Source organism: Pipistrellus hanaki (assembly GCF_964339955.1).
Source record: "Pipistrellus hanaki genome assembly, chromosome: 7".
In the NCBI taxonomy this organism is placed as follows: Eukaryota; Metazoa; Chordata; class Mammalia; order Chiroptera; family Vespertilionidae; genus Pipistrellus; species Pipistrellus hanaki.
Genome location: NC_140509.1, coordinates 4,624,851 through 4,646,375, shown reverse-complemented (window position 1 = coordinate 4,646,375; position 21,525 = coordinate 4,624,851). Strand labels below are relative to the sequence as shown.

The 21,525-nt window shown below is 64.0% G+C and overlaps 1 protein-coding gene across 3 annotated transcripts in view; it reads right to left on the bottom strand.

The window, feature by feature from the left end:
- The window catches only part of ITPR3 (inositol 1,4,5-trisphosphate receptor type 3), a 68,664-nt gene extending 47,507 nt beyond the window's left edge, over nucleotides 1-21,157 (bottom strand). For 2 of the 3 annotated variants that reach the window (XM_084890994.1, XM_084890995.1), the window contains exons 1-2: nucleotides 20,385-20,753; nucleotides 5,720-5,790 (exon numbers count right to left, since the gene is read on the bottom strand). In XM_084890994.1, the coding sequence (XP_084747120.1) occupies nucleotides 5,720-5,790; nucleotides 20,385-20,473 (160 nt within the window). In that variant the 5' untranslated portion in view covers nucleotides 20,474-20,753. Of the gene's footprint in view, nucleotides 1-5,719; nucleotides 5,791-20,384; nucleotides 20,754-21,045 lie in introns of those variants that run through there. The other variant, XM_084890993.1, reaches the window with a different exon arrangement.
- Between the last annotated feature and the right edge of the window lie 368 nt (nucleotides 21,158-21,525).

The window sequence follows — 21,525 nt, the reverse complement described above, 5'->3', positions numbered from 1 at the left end:
GGTTTCTAACGAGGCTGTCCCCGGAGGGGGCTGGGGGGGGGGCAGCGAGGCGAGTGAGGATGGTGGGGCACGGCTCCATTCATCCTGGAGCTCGTCTCTGTAATGCTTTTTTTTTAATGTGTTTTTATTGATTTCACCAGCTCCCTAAGGGACCGAGCTGGTGACCCGGGCATGCGCCTGGGCTGGGAATCCAGCCTGTGCCCTCCTGGTTCATAGGTCGACACTCAACCAACAAGCCGGCTGGACTGTGTTACTTTTATACAGAGAAAAGCATTAAGAACAAAGTTCTGAATGGCAAGTCAACACGTGAAAAGATGCTGGATCTCCCTGGCAGTCAGAGGAACAGAAACCAAGCCGCAGTGAGACCCATTTCATACCCAGTGGATGCCACCCAGGGAGGAGGGCGGGGGGGGGGGGAGGGGGCGGCGAGGAGCACCCACGGGCAGTGGGGGTGAGGGGGGTGCGCAGGGCGAGGGGTGACAGGCACAGCCCCAGGAGGGCAGCAGGGCCTTTCCCCACACAGGACCTCCTGGGCATACACCCAGAGGCCTGGCTGGCCGAGCAGCGCTGGCCGCGACCACGGCTGGGAGCGAGCTGAGTGGCCGGCAGCAGGAACCCGCGCGCTGGCGGCCGGCTCCCCACGGAGCATGGTCACACAGAATGACACGGAATGACACAGAATGACATGGAATGACACAGAATGACACAGAATGACACAGAACGACACAGAATGACACAGAATGACACAGAACGGCACGGAATGGCACAGAATGACACAGAATGACACGGAATGGCACAGAATGACACGGAATGGCACAGAATGACACAGAACGACACGGAATGGCACAGAATGACACAGAATGACACGGAATGGCACAGAATGACACGGAATGGCACAGAATGGCACAGAACGACACAGAATGACACAGAATGACACAGAATGACACGGAATGGCACAGAATGACACGGAATGGCACAGAATGACACAGAACGACACGGAATGGCACAGAATGACACAGAACACAGAATGGCACAGAATGACACAGAACACAGAATAACACAGAATGGCACAGAATGGCACAGAATGACACAGAATGACACGGAATGACACAGAATGACACGAAATGACACGGAATGACACAGAATGACACAGAACGACACAGAACGACACAGAATGACAAAGAATGGCACAGAATGACACAGAATGACACAGAATGGCACAGAACAACACAGAATGACACAGAATGACACAGAATGACACGGAATGACACAGAATGACACAGGCAGCCGGAGCCCCGGCTCCTCACGGACGGCTCTCGAACAGCGTAGCCAGAGGAGCAGGTGCGGGGAGACCTTTAACGGCGGGGAAAGCGGGCGCAGTCCCCGTGTCACTCCCCGCCTCACGCCTGGGGCAGCACAGGTGTCCGCGGCGGGATGCAGGCCTGAAGGCCCACGCCAGTCCCTGCGTGTTCCGGGAGCGCTTGCCCAATGGGGGGCAGGTGGAGGGGAAGGGGGAGACTGGGGGCTTCTCTTTAAAGATGAGAAGACCTGAGATCAATGGTGAAAGATCTGGTAGAGTGCAGCATAGGTACATGGGTGTAGAGCTGATGTCTTAATAATGACAATAACCATAAACTGAGCTTGGAAAATGGAAGGTAGAGAGGAGGCATGGGGCGGGTGGAGGAACCCCGCCCGCCAGCACCTCATCACCCTCCCCAGCACCTGCCCCAGCAGAGCCGGAGGGTCAGGCCCCCACACTTTCCGGGCTCCCTGCAGCTGGGCGTGAGCTCCGAGCTTCCCCAGGCGGGAGGCGGGGGTGCAGGTCACGGGGCCCAGCTGCAGGAGGAGGCGAGAAAGGGCTCGGGCGGGAGCAGCCACAACCCCAGACCTGGAGCACAGCGGAGGCACAGCGCTCTGCACGCTGGGCAGCAGCAGCCCGGCGCCCAGGGCCCGCAGCCTCTGGAAAGAATCCGCAGGACGTGCTGGGGCAGGCAGGCTCTGAAGATGACTAGCGGAGCCCACAAACGGCCCAGCGGGCGCTGGTGAGCCAGGGCGGGGCCTGGGGCTGGGCCGGGCGGCCAGGCCTCCAGCAGCAGGCGAGGGGAGTGGGCTCTGGGGAGGAGGGAGAGCCACCCGCCTGCCTCCAGCCACGGCCCCCCGCCTGGCGGGACCTCCCAGGGCCACCTCCCAGGGCCGGGCGTTTGCGGGAGGCGGGGACAGAGAGCCAAGCTCCGGTCGGTCGGAGGCCAAGCTCCACCATCTTCTCTGGGCTTCGGCCTCAGACCTGAGGTGGGAGTCCTTCTCTTGCCTAATCGCTAACACTGCGCCTGTGACCGCCAGCCACCAGGGGCCCGCCTCCCTCCCCGCGACACCACGGGCAGGGCCTGGTGCAGAGGGTGGAGGATGAGGCCCCTGTTCCATCCGGGGAGCTGGGGGGGCACAGAGGGTGGGAGCTGGGGGGGGGGGCAGAGGGTGGGAGCTGGGGGGGGGGGCAGAGGGTGGGAGCTGGGGGGGCAGAGGGTGGGAGCTGGCAAGTGGGGCACAGAGGGTGGGAGCTGGGGGAACAGAGGGTGGGAGCTGGGGGGCAGAGGGTGGGAGCTGGGGGGGCAGAGGGTGGGAGCTGGCGGGGGGGGGGCAGAGGGCGGGAGCTAGCAGGGGGGGCAGAGGGCGGGAGCTGGCGGGGGGTGGGCAGAGGGCGGGAGCTGGTGGGGGGGGGCAGAGGGCGGGAGCTGGTGGGGGGGGGCAGAGGGCGGGAGCTGGCGGGGGGGGGACAGAGGGCGGGAGCTGGCGGGGGGGGGCAGAGGGCGGGAGCTGGCGGGGGGGGGGACAGAGGGCGGGAGCTGGCGGGGGGGGTCAGAGGGCGGGAGCTGGCGGGGGGAGGGGGGGAAACAGAGGGCAGGAGCTCGCGGGGCGCAGAGGCGGCAGCCCGCAGCCCAGGACCCAGGGATGGGCCTGCGTACAGGCTGGGGGAAAAGGGGAAGGAGGAGGGAGGAGCAGGAAGGAGTGAGGAGAGGAGGGCAGCGAGTCAAAGGAGCATCTGTTCTGCTAAGTGGCCCCAAACTCTGTCCACTGAACTCTCTGCCACACCCACTGTCAGCGCCCGTCCCAGCACAGACTGCGCACTCCTCTCCCTCCGGGCCCTCTGCCCGCACAGCCACCCTGGCCCTCACCCCCTCTCCCGCCCAGCTCTGCCAGCCGGTGCCGAAACCCCTCCACCCTCCTGCAGCGCCTTCAGAGCCCTCCTGATTCGGCCGAGGAGCCACCGCCTTCCTTCCCCTCCCCACTCGCACCCCAGGGCCCAGGGCAGGCGAGCTCAGAGCTGCACCGCTCACAGGAGGCTGCACCGACCCCCAAGGTCCCCAGAACCTGGGCCCAGGGCCCTCGAGGCCGGGCTCAACCCGGGACTCCGGTGGGCCTCGCCAACAAGACCCAGAGCAGGGGGGGTGGGGGGGGACAGGGGCGGGGCGGGGCCGGGGGGCAGAGGCAGGGGCAGGAGCGGCTGGTGCATGAGTAATTGGACACGTGCAGCAGTAGGTCAGATGCACGCTTTGGAGAAAGAAAAGCAGGGAGGGAGAGTGCAGGGAGGTCATGACCCCGAGGCCACAGGGAGCCACGGGAGCGTGAGCGTGTGGACACGGGGAAGGACCTGGGGGAGGAGGGAACAGCAGGTGCGAAGGTGCGGGTGGGGCGTGGCTGCGGCCTGGGAGGGGCCGCAGGAGCCGGTGCGGCGGAAGGAAGGGGATGGGAGCCCCGGGGACGGGCATGAGCGAGAGGGTGCGGGCACAGGGTCTGAGATGTGAGGAAAGGCCAGGGCCCCAGGCCGCTCCCAGACCCAGGCGTGTCCCCTAGACTCCCAAGCAAAGCCCCACTCAGGCCCGTGACGGAAGCAGGAGCTCAACAGCAGACATGGGGGCCTGGACTCTGGGGCTGGGGGAACCCCCTCTTCTCTGGCTCCAATGGTGGGCGAGGCCTAGGCAGCAGGCAAGGCTGCCCCAGGGTCACCTTAACCCGCTCCCCTCCCAGCACCCTCTCCCTGTACCCTCTCCCCGCACCCCCCTCCCAGCACCCTCTCCCCGCACCCCTCTCCCAGCACCCCTCTCCCAGGACCCCTCTCCCAGGACCCCTCTCCCCGCACCCTCTCCCAGCACCCTCTCCCAGCACCCTCTCCCCGCACCCTCTCCCAGCACCCTCTCTCAGCACCCTCTCCCAGCACCCTCTCCCCGCACCCTCTCCCAGCACCCTCTCCCAGCACCCCTCTCCCAGCACCCTCTCTCAGCACCCTCTCCCAGCACCCTCTCTCAGCACCCTCTCCCAGCACCCTCTCCCAGCACCCCTCTCCCAGCACCCTCTCTCAGCACCCTCTCCCAGCACCCTCTCCCAGCACCCTCTCCCAGCACCCTCTCCCAGCACCCCTCTCCCAGCACCCTCTCTCAGCACCCTCTCCCAGCACCCTCTCCCAGCACCCTCTCGGGGACAACTGAGCTCATCCCGGGAGGAGCCGCTCGTGGGCAGCAGAGGGCAGGGCCCGGCCAGGCATGTTCCTGCCTGCGCCCGCCCGCCCCGCCCAGGAGCTGGGAGCCAGAGCTGGGAGCCAGGAGCAGGAGCCAGGAGCGGGAGCCGTCTGGCTGGCTCAGCCTCACAGGTGATCACAGTAACACCTTCCCCGGCTGGGCTGGCGCGGTGACGGCTGGGATCTCCCTTCCCTGCGGCTGCCCGGGCGGAGCCGAGGAGCCTCCAACAGGACCACGACCCAGGAGGCGGAGGGAAGGCCCGGCCGGGGTGGCTCGGCGGAGCCGGGACGGGTCCCCCAGCTCCGGGGGCAGGAGTCTCCGGGAAACAGGGCTGAGGACACAGCCGGCCGGGGGGGCTGGAGCCCGTCAGGTCCAACGCGAGGAGATACCCAGAGGAGAGCTCTCGCCCTGGCCTCCTGCCGCCCGGGAATTCTCTTCCTGCCCAGCCCCCCAAAGCGCCCAGCGGACAAAGAAAGGCCTGTGGCCGTGGGGAGCGGGGGAGCGGGGCCAGGAGCCGAGTGCCGAGGGGGGCGTGGCCCCGGGCCGCGGGGACGAAGGTCTGAGCCGGGGCTCTGCGCTGGGCAGTGGGAGGCTCCGGGCCGCCCTGTCTGACCCGCGGCCTCCGGGCCGAATGGGCTGAGACTCCATCCCAGGCCCGGGACTCGGCCCTGTCTGAGCGCGGCCTCCGGGCCGAATGGGTGAGAGACTCGTCCCAGGCCCAGGACTCGGCCCTGTCTGACCTGCGGCCTCCAGGCCGAATGGGCTGAGACTCCGTCCCAGGCCCAGGACTCGGCCCTGTCTGACCTGCGGCCTCCAGGCCGAATGGGCTGAGACTCCGTCCCAGGCCCGGGACTCGGCCCTGTCTGAGCGCGGCCTCCGAGCCGAATGGGTGAGAGACTCGTCCCAGGCCCGGGACTCGGCCCTGTCTGACCCGCGGCCTCTGCGCCGAATGGGTGAGAGACTCGTCCCAGGCCCGGGACTCGGCCCTGTCTGACCTGCGGCCTCCGAGCCGAATGGGTGAGAGACTCGTCCCAGGCCTGGGACTCGGCCCTGTCTGACCTGCGGCCTCCGGGCCGAATGGGCTGAGACTCCGTCCCAGGCCCGGGACTCGGCCCTGTCTGAGCGCGGCCTCCGGGCCGAATGGGCTGAGACTCGTCCCAGGCCCGGGACTCGGCAGCCTGGGGGAGCTCGGGGGGGAGGGGTCTTACCTCGGAACTTCTTGGGGGGGTTGTCCAGGTCCCCAGCCGCGGGCTCCACCACACAGCGGTCATCCACCAGCCTGCGGACAAGGCAGCGGCTCAGCGGAGGAGACCCAGCCCCACAGCCCTCCCGCGGGCGGTCCCAGGACACCGGCGGCCAGGCCCCCTCCCCAGCCAGTCTCCCCTTTCCTGGTGAAGGGAAGGCCGCCTGGAGTGGAGACGGGGGAGCCCCAGGAAAAGCAGGGAGATGTACCCCCTCCCGCCCCCACGGGAGCCTGGGCTGTCACACACGTGGGTGTAACTCCTGTCACAAGCCGACCCCTGTGCACAGACCTGAAAGGGCGGTGGGTGGTGGAGGGGGGGCGAGGGGCCAAGAGAGACAACTCAGCAAGAGAAACAGAACAAGGGGAGTCAGAGCAAGGGAGGGAGAGACAGGGCAAGGGAGGGAGAGACAGGGCAAGGGAGGGAGAGACAGGGCAAGGGAGGGAGAGACAGGGCAAGGGAGGGAGAGATGGAGTAAGGGAGGGAGAGACGGAGTAAGGGAGGGAGAGAGATGGAAAAGACAGAGTCAAAAAGACACACAGGGAAGAAACAGGCCAAGAGAACTGGCGACAGGTGCACAGAGAAGCTCATGAGACACCAACCAGAGCAGTGGTTCTCAACCTTCCTAATGCTGCGGCCCTTTAATACAGCCCCACATGTGGTGGTGACCCCCAACATAAAATAACCATAAAATTATTTTCGTTGCTACTTCATAACTGTAATTTTGCTACTGTTATGAATCGTAATGTAAATATCTGTGTTTTCCAATGGTCTTAGGCGACCCTGCTATCGGTTCTCAACCTGTGAACATCTATCCATCCACCCATGACCCATCCATCCACCCAACACCCACCCGTCCATCCACCCACAACTCATCCACCCACCCTCCATCCATCCCACCAACCCATCCATCCATCCACCCACCCACCATCCACCTACCCACCACCCACCCATCCACCCACAACTCATCCACCCACCATCAACCCACCCACCACCCATCCATCCATCCACCCACAACTCATCCACCCACCGACTGTCATCTACCTATCACCCACCCATCCATCCATCTACCCACTCATCCACCCATCCATCCACCCACCTAACACCATCCACCTACCACCCACCATCCATCCATCCCACCCACCCATCCACCCATCTATCCATCCACTACCCACCCACCTACCCACCCACCACCCATCAATCCATCCATCCACCCACCACTCATTCATCCACTCACCCATCCATCCATCCATCCACCCACCCACCCACCCACCCACCATTCACCCATCCATTCATCCATTCCAATATTTAAAAGTCTTCAAAGCCACCCCAACCTCTAGACTAAAGCAATGATGATAACCCAATATTTCAGAGACTGGCTGCATCTCAGCACTTAACAATTCTTCTGAATTCTCACCCTCTTCCCCACAGGGCTAGTCATTAGTAACGTTTTACATATGAGAAAACTGGGTTTGGAAGTTAAATATGCAGAACAGGCGAGGTATAACCTTTTGTGTATATTAGTGCCGAAACAGACAGCTGCAGGTCTTCCTATGGCAGCTACTCCGTGTGCCCACACCGAGTGTCCCCCTCCGGCATCACCAGCAGGGGGGTCCGCGGTAATGGTAATAGCCAGCGGATTTATTCCCCAGTCTCCACATAGCACCTTTTCGTTTTCTCCACCGGCTTGGCTATTGTTGGCATTTTGCAGGCACACGGAGATGCTGGACCGTCTGGCCAGGGACATGGCCCGCAGGCAGCGAGCCGGGCTCCGAGGCCCGCCGGGCGGATGGAGCAGGTGCGGGGCAGGGGACGGTGTGGCCCTCACAGCGAGAGGGCAGCTGTCCCCCTCCCGCCCCAGCCGCCAGCAGGGGCTGTCCTCGCTGTCCCCTCCCCCACCTGCTCACGCCCGTGGTCACTGCAGCCACTCCCAGGCTTCAGCACCCCGACCCTCACCGATGATCCTGCGCCCCTCCGCCCGCCCTCCTCCTGGAGGCCAGCTCGGCGGTCTCGCTGCCTCCCCTGAGGTGCAAACCTGAGCTCCTGTGTCTGCTGCCTACACGGGCTCCTCCTGAAGCCCTCCCGTCCCAGCCACCCCTCCTGGCCCGAACACCGGGGCCGGTCCTGGCTCCCCTCTCCACTCGCCCCTCACACTGCTGTCGGGGAGCCCCGAGGGCCCCACAAGACACTGCGGAACCGACTCATCCCTGTCACCGCCCGTCGGCCCCCCAGCCCGCACTGCGTTTCTGAGCTGCCTCTCCCTGGTCTCCCCCAGCCCCCTCCCTGCCCCCTCCACACACAGCAGAGGGGTGGGAGGGAGACACAGACCTGCTGTTCCGCTCACCCATGCACTCATCGCTGATTCCTGTACGTGCCCTGACCGGGATGGGACCTGCAGCCCGGTGTGACCAACGGCTGCCCGGCCAGGGCTGAGGGAGCTCTTTAAAAACTACTGGTGAGCCCAGCCCGGCCGGCGTGGCTCGGTGGTGAGCGTTGACCTATGAACCAGGAGATCATGGTTTGATTCCCGAGCTGTGGGGCTCCATGCCCCATGTGGAGCCTGCAGGAGGCAGGCAATCAGTGATTCTCTCTCATCATGGTGTTTCTCTCTCCCCACCCCTCTGAAATCAATAAAAATATATTTAGGAAAATAAAAAACAAAAGGTAAGTCAGATCAGGGCAGTCCTCTGCTCAGAACTCTGGAACCATTCACCTTAGAGCACAGACCAAACACAGTGGCCTGAAGACCCCTCGCCTCTGGGACTTCGTCTCCTCCCCCTGCCCCTCTCCCCGCTGCTCCAGCCCCACCCCCACCCCCACCCCCACCCCCACCCCCACCGGGCCCCACAAACCTTCCTGGGCACCTGGCCCTGCCTCTTCCCTCCTGAACCCTCGGCCCCCAGGTGCCCTCGGGGCTCCCTCCCTCCCTCCCTCAGACCTTGGCTCAAACCCCCATCCCCTGGACACCCTCCCTCGCCCCCTTTCCAGACTGTGGACTGCCCTTTCCCACGCTCCCTCCACTCCCCTCCTCACTGTTCCCGCCCACCCACCGGCCCAGCCCAGCCCGGCCCGCTGCGCGTTGTGCTATTTGCTGTCACCCCGAGCTCTCGGGATGGAGGTGCGTGAGGACAAGGACGTGTCTGTGCTGCTCCCTGTGTCCCCGGACCCAGCCCCCGGCGGGCGCAGCCAGGACCAGCACGGAGAGTATTAACTGTTTACCGGCTGCGGAGGGAAATACGTAAGAAGCCGAGATAAGGCCCTGCCTCGGGGAGTCCAGATCTTCTTGGGAAGGCGGTCACACACTCAGAGAAGTTAATGACATAAGGAGTGTGCACTGGTGCCAACTGGCGGCACCAGCTGTGGCTTGGTGGGCATCAGGGAAGGGAGAGGTCAGGGTCTGGCCAATCGTCAAAGGTGTGAACGAACAGGCAGTGTGCAGAGCCTTGAATAATTCATAGAATTTCCTGTCAGACCTTCGTGAATCAGATTAGCTGGCCGTCTCTTAGCAAAGCCCTTATCTAGGGGGAGAGGTTTTGGCGGGGGAGGGGAGAGAGCCGTGGCCAGGACCTGGCACACAGGACAGCGCCCAGCCCCACTGAGGCACGCACAAGGCCTGTGGAGGCCCCTCCTCAGAGTCCCTGTCAGAGGGGGGCCACCCCCAGGCCGGACCCCCTCCCCTGGGAACGCCCCGCCTGGCTCTTTGCAAAGCAGGTGCCACGGGCTGGCCGCCACTTGGGGCAGCTTCTGACGCCCCTCCCAGCGCCCAGGGGTCTGGAGAGCACTTGGCAGGCGAAGCAAAGGCCACTTAGAAAGGGGGGGACTGGGCAGAGAGAATTTCAAATGAGGTTGGGAGCCCAGAGGGGACAGACACGGCCTGTAGGAGGGGATGGCGGGGGTGAGGGGGGGGACGGAGGAGCCGTGGGGCTCCCAGGCATCAGGACAAGGTCAGCAGTGGGACTGGCAGAGGTTCCTCGGGCTCGCACACCCCACACCCCATCCTCCCGGCCGGACCAGCAGCCTCAGCATGGCCTGGGAGCCCCGGGCTGCGTCTGCATCTTCCCAGGGGCCTCTGGGGTGGCACCTTGCGCCTTCGTCTTTTTATTTCCCACCTGGTGCTAGGGCAACCCCGACCGGCCTGCAGGCAGAGAAGGCAGCCGTCGGCAGCAGCCGAGAGCCCAGAGGTCCCTCCGCAGCCCGGCCTCCTCCTCCAGCCCTCCCGGCTCCCTGGGGCTGGGCTTCCCAGGAAGGTGCTATGGGGCAGGGTGGAGTGGGCGGAGGGGGCAGGGGTGGAGTGGGAGGGTGGAGTGGGCGGAGGGACGTTGCATGAGCCTTTCACTAGAAGCAAGAAAGTCCTTATCAGATGGGCAGTCCAGGGAGCCGAGAGCAGAGGACACCAGACTGGTTTTTTTGTTGTGTGTGTGTGTTTTTTTTTAATACATTTTTATTCATTTCAGAGAGGAAGGGAGAGGGAGAGACAGAAACATCAATGATGAAAGAGAATCACTGATGGGCTGCCTCCTGCATGGCCCCTACTGAGGATCGAGCCAGCAACCCAGGCATGTGCCCTTGACCGGAATCAAACCCAGGACCCTTCAGTCCGCAGGCTGACACACTATCCACTGAGCCAAACCAGCCAGGGCCAGATGGGTAAGTTTTTTTTTTTTTTGGAGGGGGGTGTGTTTTGTTTTTTTTGTTTTTTGTTTTTTTTTAATATATTTTATTGATTTTTTTACAGAGAGTAAGGGAAAGGGATAGAGAGTTAGAAACATCGATGAGAGAGAAACATCAACCAGCTGCCTCTTGCACACCCCCTACTGGGAATATGCCCGCAACCAATGTACATGCCCTTGACAGGAATCGAACCTGGGACCTTTCAGTCCGCAGACCGAAGCTCTATCCACTGAGCCAAACCGGTTTCGGCATTTTTGTGTGTGTTTTTGTTGTTGTTGTTGTTGTTTTAAATATATTTTATTGATTTTTGACAGAGAGGAAGGGAGAGGGAGAGAGTTAGAAACATTGATGAGTGAGAATCATCAATCAGCTGCCTCTTGCACACCCCCTACTGGGGATGTGCCCGCAACCAAGGTACATGCCCTTGCCCGGAATTGGGACCCTTCAGTCTGCAGGCCGACGCTCTATCCACTGAGCAAAACCGGTCAGGGCCAGATGGGTAAGTTTGATGAAGGGGAGCCTCGGAGGGCAAGACCAGGACTTCTGTCCCAGGTGGACCAGGTTCGGAGAGCAGCATTGTGGTCGCCTAGCACACCGCTCCTACCCAGATCCCCCCCCCACTCACACACACACAGTCACACACACAGTCACACACACTCACACAACACATTCACAGTCACACACACTCACACCACACACAGTCACACACACTCACACACACACAGTCACACACACTCACACACACACACTCACACACACAGTCACACACACTCACACACACAGTCACACACACTCACAGTCACACACACTCACACACACACACTCAGTCACACACACTCACACACAAAAAGTCACACACACACTCAGTCACACACACAGTCATACACACACACACTTACACACAATCACACACACACTCACATACACTCACACACACACACTCTCACTCACAAACACACACACACATACTCTCACACACATACACACTCTCACACGTACTCAGTCATATACACTTTCACACACATACACACACACTCACACACACACACACGCGTACTCAGTCACACACACACACACACACACTCAGTCACACACACACACACACACTCAGTCACACACACACACACACACACACACTCAGTCACACACACACACACACACACACACACACACGTACTCAGTCACATACACCCACCCAGTGCCCCAACGACCGCCTCCCCACAGGCCCAGCGCAGCCGGGGCCAGGCCTGCCTGGACTGCCAGTCGCAGCCCGGACGCTGGGCCGTGGCCAGGCGCGCCCTTGACCTGGGTGGGCACCGTGCCGCCTGCAGAGGGTCGCCGGGGGACCCCTCCCCGCCTGGTGGCACCCGTGTCCGGGGCAGTAGCTCCCTGCCCCCGGGCATCTGTTTATGAAACGAGCTCGTCCCAGGCGCTCGGCCTGGGCTGCTTAGGCGCCTGGCGCCGTAACCAGAGCCGGGCTCTCCATCCGGGGAGGTGGCCCCACTCCCACCCCCGCAGAGCACCCCTCCGCCCAAGGTCCTGGAGGGCCCCTCCCGTGCCGCCAGCCCCGGACCTGGCCGTGCCACTGCTGCTGATGCCCGTCCTGCCGGCCACCTTCAAGCCTGGCTTAGCTGCTTAGAGATCCCCCACCCCCACCCCCACCTCCTCCAAGGCCGGTGGCACCCTAACCCTGACCCTAACCCCAGCCTGGGTCACAGGAGAGCTGCTCCTACTTTACGGATCGTTTTTGCACCCAGGACTCCACGCCGTTCTCACCACGTCCAGTGAGGCTCACAGAGCGGAGGCACCAGCCTCCCTGGAGCGGGCGATGCGCGGGGCGCGGTCCTACCCCCGAGAAGCTCCGGCCCACCGCGCCAGGTGCCCGGACAGCAGCCTGGCCTACCCTGCCCCGCCCGAGGACCCTCAGAGGAGCTGGTGGACGGGCATGAAGGAGGGAGCTGTGCCCGACTGCCCTGGGGTCTGCGCCTCGGTGGGAGGGAGAGAACGGGAGCGGTGTGCCGGGGCCTCACTGGCCCCACTCTGCCAGGGATGGACTTTGAGACCCAGGAGGAGCCAAGGCGGGCGGGCCAGTGCGGGCAGGAAGATTAGATAAGGAGGGGGAGGAGCTAGGAGTGGGGGGGTGACCATCTGATCAGGGGGCCTGGGCAGAGCCTGCCCTGCCAGGCCCCCAGCGGAGCAGCCACAGGAGCAGGAATCACAGATTGGGCAAATGCCAAGGGACCCTAGACATCCCGTCCCCCCAATCCAGCTCAGAGCCTGAGGCACAGGATGGGGGGAGAGGGGAGACGGGGAGGAGAGGAGCAGCCAGCTCCAGACCCGTCTCCGGACCTCGGCCCAGAGCGCTGGCCACCACCCCCTCCGGCACCCGGCACTGTCAGAACTGGGATTGGCTGGTGGTAGGTGGGCACTTGGGGTCCCTTCTCCAAACACCCCACGGCACACCCACTAGATGGGGTGGGGGGGATTGCAGGGACAGGAACCCAGCTTCATGGCTGGGTCCCTGGCTCCTCAGAGAAAAGACATGGGCCTCAGCAGGCCTGCGCGGACAGCCATGCCCGGACAGCCCATCCTTCTCACCGGGACCCACCGGGCCCCCGGCCGCCAGGCTGTGTGTGCACGGTCTGCAGAGCTCACGCCTGAAAGGACTGAGAGACCCCAGAAGGTTCGCCCGTGAGGAATGGAGGGCGCCAAGGACGAGCCGTGGCCCCACAGAGATAAAGGCCCCGACAGAGCCGGGCCCCAGCCTGCATTTCTGGCTCGGGATCGGGTGGCCGCTGGGAGTCCGGGGTCTGGCACGGCCGCCGGGATGGGAAGGTGCATCTGTCAGGCCAGCGAGGAGCAGGACAGGGAGCAGGAGAGATGGAGGGGAAGCTGAGGCAGAGAAGGGGTGCAGACAGGAGCCAGCCCTGGCCTCACTCAGCCTCTCCTGCCCTCTATCACCAGGAGTCGGCCCAGCCTGCCCGCCCGGCCCACAGAGGCGCGCCCTGGAGCTCCGGGCAAACCCAGAGAGTGCCCAGTCCGCAGCCGCCCAGCCTGTTGGGGAGCGTGGTGGGGGCAGGGGGTCGGGGCACTGTTTTAGAAGATAGGCATTTAAGAGGCTAAGACAGGAACACAACCTTACCGCTTAGAGATGCCGTTTTTATTTATTTACTTTGTTAATCCTCACCTGAGGATATTTTTCCATTGTTTCTTTTTTAATTAAAGTTTAGTTTGTTTGTTTGTATAAGTATTTTATTGATTTTTTACAGAGAGGAAGAGAGAGAGATAGAGAGTTAGAAACATCGATGAGAGAGAGTCATTGATCAGCTGCCTCTTGCACACCCCCTACTGGGGATATGCCCTCAACCAAGGTACTGTAGACAGTTGTTAAGTCTAAGATGTGGGCATGTGGTGCTCTAAATGGCTCTACCTTTCCTGAGTCATGTTCACGCCTCAGGCGGGCGGTGAGGGGCCGAGGTGGCGGTCGGAGCCAGAGCCAGCTGGAAAAGCGCTGCCAGCGCCGGCGTCCGGGACCAGACCGGCTCCCCTCCGTGCCCATGCCCCCGCTGCTAGGCCCACACCCTGGAGCCAGCGCTCCTGCGGCTGGGGGCGGGTGCGGTTGGCTGGCTGACCGTGATTTGAGAACCAAATGTGCACAGGTGTCCCCAGCACCTGCAGCTGCCCCCAGGCTGAGATTTAGGGTCCCCGCCTCTCCTGGCTCTGCCCACCTGCCAGGGCACACAGCTTCACCCCCCACTGTGATCACCCCCCTCCACCCCAGTCCACCCCCCCCCCCCGCAGCCCCTCAAGGAGCGCCTCCAGCCTGTGCCCAAGTGGACACGCTCTGCACTGTGCCCCGCCCGGCCCCAGCCCCCGCCCGGCTCTGTGTGGCCAGGGCCCAGGCTCAGTGCCGTGCCCACGGTCCCTGGTGTGAAAGGCCGCAGCCTGTCTGAAGACCCTGCGCTGTGGCCCTGCTCACCGCCTCCCCGAGCCGGGCCCTCCCGGCAAATACCGGTGCCACTGCCACTGCCGGAGGGCCAGCGGGACCCTAGGGGCTCAGGGCTCCCCTGTGACGGACACGCAGAGGTGTGGCCTCTGCCCTCCTCCCCGCCCCCCGCGGGGTGAGGCAGGGCCATCAGGCCTGTGCTCAGGGGTTAATCGAAACCGGGAAACCTCCCCCGAGGCCGAGAGCAGAAAGCTGGTGGCCCCACCCTAAACTCAGCTCATCACTCCACCCCCACCCCAGCCACTGCCCCACCCGCCCAGGGGGACGTGGGGTCAGGAATGCAGGGCAGGGCAGAGCGAGCAAGTGGCTCCAGCAGAGCCAGGAGCGCACCACAGCCTGGATCCCCGAGCCCACAGCGGAACCGGGCTGACTCCGCCCCCGCCAGGCCCTCTCCCCCTCCCCCTCCCCCCTCCCCCTCCCCCGATCGCACACCCAACCTCCAGAGCCGAGGCTGGTCTTACTCCCCACAGCCCTGGGAGACTCCAGCTGCGCGTGAAGTGGGTCATGCCCCTGGCACGGGGTCCCCATTCCCACGGCCTCCGCCGCCAGAGAAACGCGGGGGTTCGAGAGCCTGTGGGGACCAGTGTGCCTTCCCTTGGGCCTCGGAATTCCACTTCCAGGAATTATCCTGAGAGTAACTGGGCGGGTGTCCGGGCACGTCCGGAATCAGGTGCTCAGGGCCCGCTGTCTGCCATGGCAAAACCTGAGGAGCAACCCGAGTGCCCAGCGCAGAGAGACCTGGGTGCTCGCACCCGGGACGCTGTGCAGCCTGGCCACGGGGTGCTGGCACAGGAATGCATGTCCCCAACAGCCAGGAGGCGAAGGCCTGTGGCGTGAGTGCCTATGTTGTAGATGAGAAGGCCAAAGGGTCCAGTGGTGTTACAGGTAACTTTTGAGTTTTTCAGATTTACTACTCCATCAGGTACACACGGAGTGGCCAGATGATGATGATCTCTGAACCCATAATTCAGGGGTCCTCAAACTTTTTAAAGTGGGGGCCAGATCACGGTCCCTCAGAGAGCTGGAGGGCCGGACTATATGAACTACTAATTCCTACTGTAACACCTCGGCTGCGCTCACTGCCCAAAAAACCTGGCGGGCCGGATCAGACTCCTCTGCGGGCCGTAGTTTGAAGACCCCTGCGCCTATATAATAAAAGGCTAATATGCAAATTGTCCCCTCGACTAGGAGTTCGAACAGCAGCAGGCTGGCCAACCGCCCATGTCCCCTTCCTCTGGCCAGGCTGGCTGGACCCCACCCATGCATGAATTCATGCACCGGGCCTCTAATACACACACACACACACACACACACTCTGAGTGGCCGGATTATCTATTATGCGTTCACAGATCGTAATAATCTGGCCACTCCATGTGTATTAGTGGCATGGATTGGCTCAGCTGAGGCCAAGCCCTGCCTGGGGGCACAGGCCAGCGAAACCACAATTACATGAAAGCCCTGGGCAGGTCTGCGATCTGCCCGGAGGGATGCGGCTGCAGGGCGGGCGGGGCCCCTCCCGGAATTACAAGGTCGGGACAAGAGGCTCCAGGGCTCCTACGGACCATCTCTCGGCTCCTGCTGTGCGGACTAGAACAGTCTGTGCTGTCTCAGTCACTACTGAGCGCCCGGCAGAGGGTAGGTGTTCAATAGATGTTTGTTGAATGACTTAATGAGGTCTTACAAAGGCTGAGGTGGACTCTCTGGATCAAGAGGCAAGCAGACTCCACAGGCAGACGTTCTCCCAGCCTGTCTGCCTGCGGGCTCTCAGACTGGGGATCCCGGGCCCGGTACCCATTAACATCCCCCGTGGAGCTTAAAGCAATCCAACCTCAGACCCAGCCCTGGAAATGTTGACACAGTTGGTCTGACACAGGACTTAGGAGCTGGGCTTTTTCAATCCCCCAGAGAATTCTCGGGCACCAGCTGCACACCGCGGAGGGCAGCGGGCTGAAGGAAGCAGGGCCTTGCCAAGGTCACCAGAGTTAACGGGCCTCTTCCACACGTGATGCCCCCTGCCACCGAGTCCACTCCGACCCCACAACGCTGCGAGGGAGATGTTCACACAGTCTGTCCTCGCAGCCCTGCTCCGCCCGGCCGGCTCCACTCGGGGCTGGTAGGAGTCAGCCACCGCATATTCCGTCTTCCTCTTTTCCCTCGACTTCTGCTTTTCCCCATGTTCTTTTCTTTCCCATGAACCCTGCCTCTGCCACACGTTCAGGTCCTGACCTCCATGCCAGCCTTCCTGGGGGGGGATCCGGCTACGAGGTGGGCAGGGAGCCCCGAGTGGGGAGCCTTACGACCCGCCCTGTGCTCCCCGAGGCCCGGGTGACAACTAGGGTTCCCACTGAAGACTGTGCATGAGCTTTCGGGAGGGAGGCTGGGAGGGTCTGGGAGCAGATGGCGCCCAACACCCAGGAGTGGGCGGGCAGAGGCTCCCTGACCAGTGTTGGGAGCTCAGCTTCGAGACAGTTCGAGGCCGTGGCCTGGGGCCACCCCTCGGAGCGCTCAAAGGGACTGGATGTGAGACCCGGAGGGCCCAGCTGCACACTCAGGCCGGTTCCCCGCGGCCTCACGGAAGCCACATCAACCCCCGCCTCTCACTACCCCATCAGCCGCTCCCACCCGGCCGCTGCCGCCTCCACCGGCGAGGGGCGAGGCAAGGCCCCGGCCACTCTCCGGCCAAGGCCAGGCGGCCTGCTTCCCTCCAGCACCTGCTGCCAGACCCCCCCAGCCCCCCTCCGAAAGTTCATGGGCCACCTTCAGTGGGAGCCCTAACTATCCAGGCAGACCCAACGGCCCCTCTGCCCGGCCTGCAGAGCTGGCTGCATTCTGGAAGCTGCCCAGACTCCCTCCTCTACCGCTGCCCCCTCCCACCCGCCAGCGGAGCCAGCCCCTGCCCTCCAGGCCACTCCTGTCTCCAGCACATTGTTCCCTCCAGCCAGTGCATCAGCCTCCTGGCTCCCAGGCATGGCACCCGCAGCCGGGCTGGGGGAAGGGGCCAGGGTCGAGGAGAGCCAGGAAGGCCCGGTGAGGACGGAGCAGAGAACCAGAGAGAAATGCTTTCACGCTGCAAGGCAGCAGCCGCCAACCTTTCAGACCTCGGGGACCCCCCACACACCCCCCACCCTGCTGTAAGGCACCCAGTCCCCTGGACCAGCGTGCAGCTTCCTACTCCATGGGGCGGCGGGTCTGAGATCTGTTTTCTAAAGCTTCCAGGTGTGCTGACGAGGCTCCACAGGCACTAGACGTTGAGTAGCAACGACTCGGTGCTTAGAAACATTCTCTCACGGACTCCAAGGCCTGAGAAGCTGCGACATTCGGCCCCTCATCCGACACCGAGCGCCCCGCGCCCGGCGCCTGCTGCGTGCACAGACGTGTCAGGAAGCAGTTAATCCTGGCGAGGTGCCAGCACTGGTGGCCACACAAAGAACCTCCGACTAATTGTAAAGCAGCACAATGAACGCCAGAGAGGAGTCTGCACATAGCAGCGCGAAGCAGAGGAAAGGGGGTGACTTTGCTGGGTTGGGGCCGTTTCGCAGTAGGTCTGGGCGGAGGGGTCAGGGCTACCCAGGCGGAGCCTGGCTGCCGGGCAGGCAGAGGGCAGAGGTGAAGAGACCTGGGATGGGCAGGTTCCAGGACCTGGGAGCAGGTGGTTGGGGGGTGGTTGGAGGGGGAGGTGGCAAAGCCCCAAAATTAAGAAGTTGGGGCAGCAGGTGCTGGTGCTGGAGTGCCAGGCGGGGAGGGTGGCCCGCCAGTGGGGGTCGGAGCTGCGGGCAGTGTTTGCACAGGGACTGGCGGCCTGAGAGCAGGGCTCTCGGAGTCGCCTGTCCACAGGGCTCAGCGTGGACGGAGGAAGCAGCCCGCTGGGCCCAGGTGAGAGGCAGCAACAGAGGATCCCTGCGAGGGGCTGAGGCCTGTGGGGGGGGCAGGTGTTTCCCTTGATTTGCTAGATCTCACGGGCCACTGTGTGCGTGGCCCACTCTGTGCATGGCCGGAGGTGTGCATGGCCCGCTCTGTGCTTGGCCCACCCTGTGCTTGGCCCACCCTGTGCGTGGCCCACTCTGTGCATGGCCCACCCTGTGCGTGGCCCGCTGTGAATGGCCCGCCGTGTGCGTGGCCCACTCTGTGCATGGCCCGCCATGTGTGTAGCCAGCCGTGTGCGTGGCCCACTCTGTGTGTGGCCCGCTGTGTGCATGGCCCGCCGTGTGCTTGGCCAACCGTGTGCGTGGCCCGCCGTGTGCTTGGCTAGAGCAGACACAAGGCATCAGAGAGGACGGTCGTTTCCCTAAAGCCTCCAGTGCTGTTCAGACAGGAGTCGGGGCTGCCACCATCTGCCCCCACCGCCCACCTCTCTGCTCCCCTCAGCCTGTCAGAGGTGTGTGCTGTGCGCCTGACCTGAGGGGCAGCCAGAGCCTGGTCATTGCTGGGGGGCTGGGGGTGCCGCCCAGATGTGCCTTTATCCCGTCCTCAGGGGCCTGAGCAAAAGAAGCCAGATTGGGGAGGGAGGGAGGACACTGAGGTAAGAGAGCAGGGTCTGCTGGGACTCCCAGTTAGCCCCCCCCACACACACACACACACACACACATACACACATACACACATACACACATACATACATACACACACATACACACACATACACATACACACACACACATACACACACATACATACACACACACAAATACATACACACACACACACACACATACACACACACACACACACACACACACACACACCCGTCCTGTTAGATTCCCTTCGCTACCAAAAGAAAGCTAACGCCCATCAGCCCTGGGAGACAGCAAGGGGGCAGGTGACCCGCTCCCTCCCGGGGTGAGCCAGGCCGGTGAGAGCCGGGCTGAGGGGCTGGGCTGTCCTCCACACCCAGTGCGGAGGGCCTGGTGGCTGGCCGCCTGCGGAGGAGGGTCAGCAGAGGACGTGATGGACGGAGGTAAACCCCACCTGCGGCCGGACATTCCTGAGCACTGAACCACCAATCAGCACCTGCCAATACCCTAAGCCCCCATTCCTAAGTCCCCAGGTCCCTAATCATAGGCCTTACATGGAACCACCAATCTGCATGTGCTGAGTACCCTAAGCCCCGTCCCCTCTCTTTCCTCCCCTTAAAAAGTGCTTGTACACGGCCCTCCCTCTCTTCTGCTCTCTCTCTGGAAGCAGCCGGCAGTGGTACTCTTGTCTTCAATAAAGCCTGTGTCCTGGCATCCGGCCTTCTCTATTTCATCTATCAGTGGCAAACCTAGCAGGTCCCCATCCTGAAAATGGGGCAAAGGGAGCAGGCCCTGCCCAGGCCTGGCTGCAGAAGTGGGGAGTCCACCCCACCGCACCCCACCCCACCCCCAGACTCACCCAACTGCTCCCTGGAGAGAGCCCTTCCCTCTGCCTCCTCCCGCCCTGTGCCGGCCTCAGGCCTGGCCTCTCCAGGGACCTGAATCGATTCCCTGCTTATCCAGCCCACACCCTGGGGGGTGGCGGCCAGAATTAATTAATATTTGTCAACCGCTTCAGAGATCCTGGGACCAGAGACCCAGGGGCGCCAGGTGAGCTGCGCAGGAAATTGACAGGAGAGACGGGGAGGAGGGGCGGCGGGCCAGGGCCGGGGCGCCGGAAGGGAAGACGCCCCTACTGCCGGGGCAGGTCCGGGGAGGCGCGACCTCGCACAGGTGCCCGGGTCCCCGATGGAGCCGGCGCTCAGCTGCGCCCGGACGCCGGTCCCAGCCCGGCCCGGCACCCCGCCCCCGGGACCACCTGCGAGGAAGTCCCCGCGCCCGTCGGGCGGAGGCTCGCGGAGGAGGGCGCTCCTGCCGGCTCCGGCGGGCACCGCTCCACCTGGGCAAACACTGAACTTCCTCTCCCCGCGGGCGGGCCGCTCCCGGGCGGGGGCGCCGGGCCTGGGGGGCGGAGGCAGGACCCCGCGGCGCCCGGAGCACTCACCCCAAAGTGCTGATGAAGCCGTTGACGGAGCCCTCGGCGTACAGGGAGACGATGTCCCCGATGTGCAGGAAGCTGGACATCTCGCTCATGGCTCCGGCCCTCGGGGCAGCCCGGCGGCCGGGGTGCGCGGGGCTCAGGCGGGCTGGGCGCCGGGGACCGAGGGGACCGCGGGCGGCAGGGGCGCGTCCCCACCTCGGAGCCGGGCGCGGCGGGAGGACCGGCGGCCCCGGCGGAAGGCGGCGCCGCGCGGCCGGGAGCGGCGGTGGCGTCCGGGTGAGGAGGTGCCCGCGTCTGGGCGCGCCCGCCGCCCGCCGCCCGCCGACCCGCCGGCGCGTACCTGCCGCGTAGAAGGAGCAGGAAGTCGGTCGGGCCGCCGCGCACACATGCAAATCCCGCCCGGGAGGCGGGGAGACCACGCCCGGCCCCCCCCGCCCCGCGGCCCGCCCCGGCGCCCACGTGCGCGGCCCGCCTCCCCGCCCGCGCCCCCCGAGCGCCCGGGCTCGGCCTCCGGACGCCGAGCGGGACGCCCGCCCGGGGGACGCGGGGGAGAGCGGTCCCCGCCGCCTCCCCGGACGGCGCTCCAGCGCCAGAGCCCGCGGCGGACCGCCGCTCCGGGAGGCCGGCCTCGGCGGGCGGCCTGCCCCCGGGCTCCCTGCATCACCTCCTGTTCGGTCCCCGGGCCGCGGAGAGCCCGCGGAGCCGCGGAGGACCCGGGGGCCCTCGGCCGCCTCCCGCCCCGCGCCGCCCTCGCCCCCGGCGGAGCCCCGAGGCGCCTCGTTCCGCGCGGCGCAGACCGGGCTTCATTTTCCTCCACGTGGAAAGCCCTCCCATTGCACAACAGAGAGCGCTGGCTGGAGGGGAAATGAAGCAATGGGTGGGTTTTGTTTTTTTCTCTCCGCATTCCTGTGCACAGAGAGATCCAACTTCCGAATCAGTGCAGCCGCTCCCTCTCCAGAATTGGCTCAAACTTCTGGGTTCTTTCTTTCCAAAGGGGGGAGGGGAGGGGGCGGGAGGAAGCGCTTCGCTGTGCACAGCGCACCTTGCCAGAGGGACAGGCCGGCGGCCCCGCGCGTTGGTCCCCGCCAGGCTCCGGCCCCCGGTCCTGCCCCGCTCGCTGCTTTCTCTTCCGCGCCCGGCGCTC